Source organism: Paramormyrops kingsleyae, chromosome 24 (genome assembly GCF_048594095.1).
Source record: "Paramormyrops kingsleyae isolate MSU_618 chromosome 24, PKINGS_0.4, whole genome shotgun sequence".
NCBI lineage: Eukaryota > Metazoa > Chordata > Actinopteri > Osteoglossiformes > Mormyridae > Paramormyrops > Paramormyrops kingsleyae.
In genome coordinates this window covers 1755824-1766374 of record NC_132820.1, presented here as the reverse complement: position 1 = coordinate 1766374, position 10551 = coordinate 1755824, and the positions used below count along the sequence as shown (strand labels likewise).

General features: G+C 47.2%; 1 protein-coding gene across 3 annotated transcripts; it reads right to left on the bottom strand.

Annotated features, from left to right (window-relative positions):
- Positions 1-71: 71 nt before the first annotated feature.
- On the bottom strand, positions 72-9901 carry LOC111855419 (equilibrative nucleoside transporter 2-like). Of its 3 annotated transcripts, none has more exons than XM_072706816.1 (14): positions 9781-9901; positions 7744-7788; positions 6703-6750; positions 6180-6261; positions 5831-5970; positions 5593-5732; positions 4998-5132; positions 4683-4780; positions 4516-4593; positions 3438-3623; positions 2946-3051; positions 1677-1762; positions 1401-1600; positions 72-1306 (listed from the first exon to the last, which is right to left on the bottom strand). In XM_072706816.1, the coding sequence occupies exons 3-14, from the start codon at positions 6732-6734 to the stop codon at positions 1195-1197; spliced, it is 1395 nt and encodes a 464-aa protein (XP_072562917.1). In that variant the 5' UTR covers positions 6735-6750; positions 7744-7788; positions 9781-9901; the 3' UTR covers positions 72-1194. The 3 variants fall into 3 exon arrangements, with proteins under 3 accessions (XP_072562917.1, XP_023690178.2, XP_023690180.2); XM_023834410.2 differs by lacking the exon at positions 9781-9901 and adding an exon at positions 8761-8871; XM_023834412.2 differs by lacking the exon at positions 9781-9901 and adding an exon at positions 7858-7989.
- Between the last annotated feature and the right edge of the window lie 650 nt (positions 9902-10551).

Here is a 10551-nt window from a genome sequence, read left to right as displayed (position 1 = left end):
TTAATTTCTACACTGATCACACTTAAGGAACAAGCACCCAGATGTAAGTTTACATACAAAAGTGTAGGAACTGTCAGGCAACTAGCAAACTTTATTGGGCTTGATGAAACATTTACACAAGTAAAAAAAAAATAATTCACATGCATGTGACATAGCAGGTCTTCCTTCACACTCTCAGCTGCAGGTCGAACTGCACCTGAGTTCCGGTGCGAAAGCTGGAGCTGTCTTCACTGCACTACGCAACTGCTTAATGATTTCCATGGCAACGGCTTCCAGTTATGAAATAATCAGAGCAGTGATAAAGAAGAAATGTTGTGGCACAGGCTTCAGAGTTTGTTTGAAATATGCAGTTAAGTGCAAATATTCTGTGTGCAGTGACATCAGTCGCTATACAGATAAACGCATGTAAATATTAAAGTCCCAGGTGGAAGGTTCAAAGGAAATGCATGTTGAAGCCAGATAAGAGCTCCTGCTTGTCTCACAAGATAAGAAAAATGGAGTTAGACATACATACAAAATCAGGCAGCCCCACTAGGTGGTCAGTAAACCCCCCCTGAGTGCCATCACTATGTGAGCCTCAGGTCCATCAGTGCCAGCAGAGTCGCAGTAACAATTCATCCATTCAGTGGCTCATCACAACTCCACGGCAACAGCCCAACTAACCCTTTCCCTGTATGGCAGGCTTCCCCCCCCCCAGAACTGGGGAACCCCACCTTACGCTATGAAATCCAACCCAACAGGGACAAAACCATAAGTCTTCCAGCATAGCGTAAAATACACAGGTAGCATGCATTTATTTAAATTACGCTACACTGTAAGTGTAAGTAAAGCTAAAATAACATTTCTATTAAAACAAAAGCTTAATCCCTCATATTCCAAAAATAAATATTAAAAAGTGCAAATAAAAAAATCTATCGCTAAGGGCTTCCTGTGGGTAACAAAACAAAAAGTGGCAAGATAAGCAAGTTACCTGCCACTAATCTACAGTAAAAATGATACCTGATGCTGTCCTTCCCAAGTCTCTGATTGGTTATTGTGGGTGGTCCCCCCCCCCCCCCCCCCCCTCCACTAAGGACCATCGTGTCACTACTGCAGATATGACTCCACCATTTTAGGCAGAGTCCTCGTCTAAATGTAAATCCCTGGTCGTTTGGCGACGTCCTCAGGCCTGGGGTCAGATCCCCAGTCATCCTGCTATACTAACAACCGTATGGGGAAGGAGAGCGCAGCCCCCAGGGACAGACCCAGGGCCAGGAAGAAGGTCATGAGGGCTCCCACCGTCTCGCAGTCCTTGGGCTTCACCAGCCTGGGGACAGGATGGAGGAATGCGTGTGAGGAGTGACAGGGCAGGTAAGGCCGGCGTGGGGGGCCGGGGGGGTTATGGGGAGAGGGCGACTTACTGCGGCGCGTAGGACATGGAAAGGCAGGCGAAGTAGCCACTGCTGGCCGAGAAGAACACCATGATGAGCGTGAACATCCAGTCGGCCGGGAACCACACGGGTAGGTACTGACGGTTGTCCACATTGCACAACATGAGCAGCGGGATGAAGACGACGCGGGCCACGACCAGAGCGGGGAACAGCCAGCTCTCCTTGCATGGCTGTGGGGGCGACGGCCTGTCAGTCAGAGACCTCATTCCACACGTCTACACCGAACCCCCAGCGCAAGGCACGTACCAGCTGAACGAGAGACGTGATGCTCCGGCCGAACCAGTCCATGACATTGAAGGCCAGGAAGCAGCAGATGGGGATGAAGTAGCGCTCTGGAAGGCGGGAACAGAGCAGAGTGCAGCTTACCTCACTGTCACTGACATTACAGTAACATCTAGCAGAAGCGTTTATCCAAAGCAGCCCGCAAATTACGGAGCCGGGCCAAACGGTGAAATCGCTCTACCAGTCTGTACCAGACCTCCCAGTCACAAACCCACTGAACCACACACCAGCCCCAGAGCTGCCGTTTGCAAAATGAGAAGCTTTGTTTTCTTTAAAGTATCGAAGACCAACACTTTCTGGGCGGTTGTTTCAGTAACTTGGGGGAAGCTATTCTATTCAAGAAGTCATAACAGACATTCGAATGAAATTTCCGGTCCACACCAAGGCTGCAGGATATTAGAAAAAAAATTCACATCGCAATATTTGAAATATTCCGAAAAAAAATTGTGTATATTTATAAAAACAAAAATGAGCTGGAAATTTACCAAAAAAAAAAAACCAGAACAGAACTTATTTACCAATAGTCTGTCAAATATATAGTTGGTGATGTCACTAGCTGTGACACCCGAAGCAGTGCCGACAAATCACTGGCTTTTCTTCAATATCATCTCCATGGTGGATATTTCCATACAATGGAAGGCAACTGCTGGGCAGCACGGTGGTGCAGTGATTAGCACTGTTGCCTCACACCTTTAGGACCCGGGTTCGAGTCTCCACCTGGGTCACATGTGTGTGGAGTTTGCATGTTCTCCCAGTGTCATTGTGGGGTTTCCTCCAGGTACTCCAGTTTCCCCCCATAGTCCAAAGACATGCTGAGGCTAATTGGATTTACTAAATTGCCCATAGGTGTGCATGTGTTAGTGAATGGTGTGTGAGTGTGCCCTGCGATGGGCTGGCCCCCCATCCTGGGCTGTCCCCCACCTCGTGCCCGTAGCTTCCAGGATAGGCTCCGGACCCCCCCCCCCCCCCACGACCCAGAGGGATAAGCGGTTTGGAAAATGAATGAATGAATAAAGGCAACTGCCTTTTAGGGACCAGTTCTGCTTCCCATTTTTCAACTTCACTAATTTTTGCTAAATTTCTCAAACGCGCCACACTGTGTAGGAGTGCATCAAACAGCAAGTGTCAACGTGCAGTGTCGATATTAACAGACCTAGACCAAACCTAAACCCAAGCCATCCAGAACCAGGCTGCTGTGCCGGAGCTTCTGTTCCTGGTGCCAGCGGGCCTTACCCCAATTTCCTCCAGGGTGTTTAGTTCTCACAGCCACAGTGACCACAGGGAAGACCGAGAGGGTGACCGTGAAGACAAACGTCACGCAGAACGCCATCACCCAAATCTGCGTGAGAGGTCATGGGGGAGGATGTGTCACAGAGGAAAAGCACAGCCTGGTCATCCATCCGTCAGAGATGACATTTATATTTTACGTTACTTATTAAAAGACACTTTAACCCAAAGCGACATACATTTATTTCTTTGGGAAATAAATGTTATTGGGAAATAAATGTATATAAAGCAGAGTCCCTGGAGCGAATAGGGTTAAGGGTCTCGCACAAAGGCCCAAACGTGACATCACTCTACCGACTGCGGGATCTGAACCAGCAACCTCCTGATCACAAGCATAGCGTCCCAACCAGCTAAACCGCACACCAGCCCCAACTACGAAGCTGAGGGTAGCGCTAGCAGGGAGCTAGCAGGGAGCTAGGAGAACGAGGCTCACGTTACCTTTCTGAAAACCTGCATGATGGAGGACTTGGCCTCCCCATCCTCAGCCTCAGGCCCGAGGGGGGCGGGTCGCGGCTTCTCAGCGTCGCCGTTCTGCTGGGAGTTCACCGCCGTGCCGTTCCCCTGCACGGCTGAGCCGTTGCTGTGTCCGTTCAGTTTGCAGTTTTCCACCTGCTCTGTCACTGACTGGGTGCGGAGAGATATGAAAGAAAAAAAAAACACACACACCCAGTGAGACAGCACCGAAACACCCAAGAGGGGCAACAGCCTGCCATCAAACACGTCACACCCATAACTGCCTCACCGTGAAGATAAATTTAAGAACTGTCTGCATGACAACAGCAGACAGATACAGCAAACTCGGAAATCCTGAAATAATGGTCACAGTTCACAACACCAGTGTCTAATTTAACCTGTGACTTTTGCACTAAAAAATCTCCGTGACGAACCATAATGGACCGGCGTGTTCACATCGGACGCCAGGCTCACGCCTGCTTTCAGCACAGACACGAAGCGAGGCTCAGTCTCCATGTGACCTGAAATTTCACTGGAGTATTTATTGCTGACACTGGGCTGTCATGGTAACCCGTCTGTCCCAGGTAGCAAACAGCAGCAAGCTTCCCCCCGATTGGCTGCAGGTTTTCGTTTCGTCCTGGGTGTCCTGATCTATCTTATGTTTGAATAGCTGCACTAAAAATGTGTGAAATGAGCAAAAGGGGAAAATAATTCTACAGTTATCGTTTATATAATAAATTATCAGCGAGATAATTTCTATAATAATTATCAGCGAGATGAATCACTGATCGCGATAAAAGGTTCACCTGCTGATAAGTGATGTTCAGAAAGTACAACTGCACCCCTAACTGGGGATATCACCATTTAGTGGAAACTAGGTTACTAATCTCAGATTCAATTCTCATCTATCCGTGAGCCTCTAGGGAAGCAGGAATGTTTTTCTGGGGGGTGGGGGGGTGGGGCTTGATGGTAAATTCAAACTAAAAAAAAAAAAACAATGCAATGAGTCACTGGCTGAGTCATCATTCTGCAAATTCATCTACTGGCAACCAGCCAAGCTTACCGGCGCGTCCTGCAGCAGCTCCATCTCCGTCTGCACTTCCTGCTTCCTGCTTCTGTCAAAGTAATACTGGGCAAACTCCTGTGACGGACAGCAGACGCGTGTGTGTCAGACCTCAGCTGGAATCCCGGCGGTGCCAGGGAATGCTGGGTAACGTAGTGCGGACTCACCAGCCGCGGCAGCAGCATGTAGCAGAGCAGCGTGATCAGCGTGCCCACACATGGCGTGATGAAGTAGCCCAGGGCGGCCATGTTGGCATTCACCTCGCCTGCAAACAAACATCACCGAGCGAGTCAGGGGGGGGGCAGAGACGTCGCTAAACAGGTTAGCCTGAACTGTAAAATGCAGTAACTGACAACTGATTTTTCATCCATTTTAGCTAAAGATCCACTCTGTTACACAGGCACACTGAGCCGCTGCTGCTTCCGGGTCATGTGACAGAGAGCCTCGGCGTGTTCCGAACGGCGGCTCTGCGCGGCACTTACTGGCGATGGTGATCAGGATGGCGACGGCAGCGAAGGTGCCAGCCAAGCCCTGCCCGCTCATGAACACGGCGCTGTACTTCCCGGGAAGCTGCCCTACCAGGCCGAACAGGCTGCCCTGCAGGACGGCTCCGAAAGCTGCGGGGGAGCAGTGGGGCCCGGTTAGCGTGGGGCCCGGGAGGGAGGCCATACTGTGGCACCAACCACATCTCCAACACACAGACCGAAGCAGAGCTATATTCCCATTTGCAAAGAAAACTAGTTCTACTGCATCCACATGGTAATATAAGGAGTAAGATATAAATTTAAATCACAAATGCCGTGTTTCCCAATCCCGGGAAATACTCCATTAATGCAACAGACTTGTGATTCCTATTGGGGAATCATACATTGCAACAATGTTACTGCAGCTGTTGCATTATGGGCGACAGCCCTCTGTAGGTCCCTCTTCCATGTGTCATCTATTCGGCTCAGACCCACTGCAGCACTGAACTCTGGCCCAAACATGACTGCACTGTAAATATGCATGCACTGTACTGCTACAAAAATGCATTTTGTAATATAAGCTTTGAAGCACTAAGGTCGGAGTGGGACTCACAATTGATGAACCAGATGGTTGCCATAGTGATGGAGAAAAAGCTGTCCTTCTGCATGTGGACCATAACGAGAGCAGCGGTGAGGATGAAGAGGAGCAGGATGAAGACCAAGCTGCCTGCTACCCGCACCCTCTCTGATAACCTGCGATGGCATGGAAGAGGGTGAGGTGGCTCCCGTCTTTACGGCACCCCTTAGCGTAAAGGCTGCACCAGCAGGGCGCCCCAGAGCCCTCGTCTCACCGCTGGTACAGGAAGGAGTTGAGCAGCGTGAAGAGCAGTAGAGGCAGCTGGGATAGGAGGGTCATCCAGTTGGAGAAGTAGTACTCCTTCCCAACCACTGTGCCATTAACCACTTCAGGACTCAGTTTATCAGTGAAGTACTGAAAGTAAAATTAAACCCTCATTAACTCACACACAGACGTTACCATTTAAGTTCATTACATCATAGTGATGAACGAGTGCCGACTGCTGACTATGCAAAAGCGCAAGGCCTACATGCAGGAATGATATGCATCTCCTAAGCACCACCCTCAGGGGAAAAGCACCAGGAAATGCCCCCCCCCCCCCTTTCCAGACGAACTTTATTTACCTGCGTTGCCGTCAAGAAGAAGTTCCACGGCAGCAGAGTGCCCATACCAAGGATGAAGAAGATCACCCCCACAGCGCAGCCACTGTCCGGGAAGGAAGGGCAGCGCATCAGGGTCTGCGACCACGGCGACCTTGGCTTAGAGGTCACCCCGTCACCTCAGGACTGACCCCTCCCAGGACCAGCACGCACACACAAACTGCCCTGAGCGTGACATCGCTTACAGCCGACTCGGCGAAACCCAGGCGAGATCCTCACTGGGGACTTTGGCCGTCATGCCCCAAACTGAGCACCACTCCACAACATTCTTACACACTTAGAACTACTTAAGAGTGTATTAATGCTAACTTACTTAAGGCATTGGGGCTATTGGTCCAAGCACTTTCTTGATTAACATTCTTACACACTTAGAACTAATTAAGAGTGTATTAATGCTAACTTACTTAAGGCATTGGGGCTATCGGTCCAAGCACTTTCTGGATTAACTAAGTGATCGGCGCATATCAGGACAGGTTAGAGAACTCACCGGTCCACAGGAGCACCTTTACTAGTCTTCATCTTTACTGGATTTGACCTGTAAACACACAGGTTACGGCAGGTTAATCACCAGAGATTCATGCAGCACAGAACAGCTTCAAATCCACAGGAATGAGACTGAACCTTTGGATGACAGCCAGAAGATTTCCCCTTTACTGCATACAACATAACGACTGTACACTTTACACTGTATTGTACCCTTTTTGAATACACTATTTATAAAAACAAGAGATTTGCGGTGAACTAGCAGTACAGAGAAAAAAATACATGGTTTGCATACAAATAGCACATAGGAAGGCAGGAGAAACACTGTTTACTGGCCGCGTTTGAAACTGAGGTGAGGTTTAGGTACGGCACCAATGATTTAACAACCAGGCATTCAAAACTACTCATCTGATGACTTCATGATTAATGTTTTAATCAGGCACTGGGCGTTTTCTCACGTCGGGATTCAGCCTAATTATCAATGGACAGGCAGGTAAACAAGTGAACAGTCCAGAAACGTCTTGCTACGTTCACAACCAAAAGACATATCACACACATAAGCCGGGGTCACCCACTCATACGTTTAGTTAATGAATCATCCTGAAATCGCAGCGGCTCCTTTGAGTCACACACGTCCAACTCACACGTGGCCGGAGGCAGAAAACGTGGGACTTCAGCCAGTCAGCCACTCAATAAGCCTGACATTACAGACAACCTGCAGTTATCCATCAAAAAAGCAGTTTACTTTCTGACAGAAGGGGCTCTGTCTCAAACGAGTTACCGCAAAACGAGAGGCAAGGAAAGAGAACAGGCGTCTCATTGTAGGACCTTTTCCATCAGTTTACCGTAAATGTTATAATCGAGTCAAACTACAGAACACATTAAACAAGCACAAGCAAATTAACAAATGATCGGTCATAACCCATGTCGGCGTACATTCACTGGAGCCCGTTTCTTAATCTAACCACCTCCGTACACACGTAATGTGACAATGAAATACACGCAGCGATCAGAAAGATGGCAGAGAAGCAGCCAGTGCTCTCACCTTATCTGCGAGACTTCAGCGGCTAGGCCAGAATTTAGAGGAATTCTGTGAAAAAAAATTACATTTCAGTGAAAAAGACAAAAATCAAGGTGACAAGGTGACAGCTCTACAGACCTTCATACAGAACACGTGTCGCGCAAGACCGAAGCAGCATCATCATCGCTTTGCGCACCACGTGACCCGGCCATCATCTGTATCTCATTGGCTGGCGTGCGGCGGCCACGTAACGTAAGGCAGATTTAAGGTACCCCAGCTTAAATTTGGAATTTTATCTTCGTTCACTTACATTTAGTCCTGACCTTAAATACGACATATTATCACTAAGCAAGAAATCATGGGAGGAATTTCCACAAGGTAGGATTTTCCAGTTATCTGGATAACTTTGTGGAATGCCACCCTGCTTCGTGATACAGGTCCAAGGTGTCCAGTTGTGGACAGTTGAAAACAATAGTGCCCCAAGTCTAGATCGGACTGGGTATTGTCAACTAGCCCGTGATGCAATAAGCATCAAGCTTCCGGTGTCACAATTCAATGCATCGCTCTGCTACCATTGTATCCTGATGGCCAACATTCCAATACTGAAGTAAAGTAACTACTAACAATTAAAATTGGCCTGTTTAAAATTCCAGCCAAGCCCTGCTGTATGCCTACATAAAGCGCACATTTCTCTTTTTGTGAAATATTTGACTTGCACTTTAACATTTCAACGGCAGACACTTCACTGCATTTTTCCCATTGCAGTGCACTAAGCATCGGTTACATAAACAGCATATTTTTAAATCAGCAAATGTCAAATAAATCATTCGACTCTACTGCAATAAATTAATAAAATCGATGCAAAGGTCAGGTAAACTCCCCTCCCGGTGATCCTTCCTCTGCTAGTTATCCAGGAAGATCACGTGATTCAGCTCTGTAAACAATCCGAATAGGAGACAGCATGCACGTGCACATCCTCCCTGTGACGGTGCAAATCCGATTTCGATGATGTACAGCATCTCCTATCGTGCATGAACTTACAATGAAAACACAAAGGACATAAGGCTACTGGAAAGTGTTTTCTGCTAAGCATGTCAAAAATGCAGCTGATTCTTAGAGCCATTCATGCATGCGTGTCATTCTGACGAAAGAAAATACCATTTTGAGTGGGTACCGCTTTCGAATTGTGTATTTGTACCTCTGCGGTACCCGTTGGCCACGCCCCCAAGCACGTTACCCGCCAGAAACTGAATGGTTTCAATCAGGCAGATATTTTCATCTGAATCCCGATTACAGGAAAGTTACCTGGGAGGTCCCGTCGCAGCGTGTAGCTCGTGATGAGCACGCATGGACAGCAGGACAGACCCAGCTCTGTTCGTTTTATGTTACAGGTCTAAGAAAGGCTGCGATTAGAACAACTAATTCACTGCGATTTAGTGAGCAGAGCGACCGAGTCACACGGCTCTGGGTTACACCGGGAAATCCCTGCATGTAAGCGAGAGAAAAAACGAAAACGCAGCGTTTCATTTTCCAAAGCTGAAAATACAGATACAATACAAAATGTTAAACTAATTCATATTACCACGAAGCAATATACACTCAATCTAATATGTACAGACATTTAGATTATCATCAATATATTGCTTAAAAACAAATGGTTACGTTGTCACGAAGCGATAAAGGTCTTTATTATAAGATATTTATTTTGGCGCTCCCTAACTCCATCCCGCTTTAATGAAATATGACACCAGTACCGCGGTCTTCTAAACCGTTTAATCAGTCATACGTGAACGTTACATTCAGCTGCCTGTCCCTTATAACTTGTTTCCTAATTATAATATAATATAAAATTATCACTTTATTAATCACTTAGCATCAGTTCAGAAACCAACATCACACGCATCTTCAGCATCGCACCTAAGTACGAATTACGCCAATTAAGTAATAATAATAATAAAGTTAAAGGATGAAAAGGCGCTGCCCTGGTTAGTAAAATAGCCGCATTTTTACGCAGGTTAGTAAAAGAGCCACATTTGTATGAATGTGCGCTGCAGGACTCACCGGCTGCCAAGTGCGTCTCGAGCGGCGCGCCTTTATTATTTATTTGGCGGGTTTATCGAATCATTCCGGAAAATCCGCTCCTGCCTCCGTTCAGGGTTTCTTTCTTCTTTCTGGTTTGTTCCAAAAGGCTGGGAGACCCAATGTACGTACTGTAAATGCACCAAATGGTTAAGCATAATTTGCTGTGTGCTGAATTTGTCACATATTACATTTGATCAGACTAGTCGTGGTGATTGCAGTAGGTGGAGAATAGGGTTTTTTTTCTCGTAGCTTTCTTAACGCTACATCTTTTAACGTAGACCTTATGAACGACGTGGCGTTAAGAAGGTTTCGAGAGACCGGGTCCTGATCGGGGCTGAAGTGGGCCGGTACTCACAGGTACGCGGTACCAGCACCTCTTTGTTTTACAGGTGTTGTGCTGCAACCCCCCCCCCCCCCCTGCGCCGCTCGCTATAACTTAATTTTTCTTACCTTAGACTAAAAAAGTCATATTACTTGTTTATTATGGTATGTTACAATCAAACCTTAATTTAAGATTTACCTCATGTGAAACGTTGCAAACGGGACAGAGATGCTTTTCTTTTCGACAACGCTTGTTTGTGCAAATACAGTCGCCTTCAGTCACAAGCAGCGATTCATTTACTTTAATAATGTTTGGCACTTTGTTGAAATCGTTTCAATGTGTTTCCTATCCTGCCTTTTCTCATATCAGCGATTAGCACCGTCACGCCTGGAAATGATATGACGGCGGACCAAACCCCCAAAGTAATC

Coding starts and splice junctions, on each gene's coding strand:
- LOC111855419 (XM_023834410.2), bottom strand. CDS start 8,780: ATGTCCTTTGTGTTTTCATT. Junction 5,133..5,592: donor AACCATCTGGTTCATCAATT/GTGAGTCCCACT, acceptor GCTCCCCCGCAG/CTTTCGGAGCCGTCCTGCAG. Junction 1,307..1,400: donor TCCATGTCCTACGCGCCGCA/GTAAGTCGCCCT, acceptor TCCTGTCCCCAG/GCTGGTGAAGCCCAAGGACT.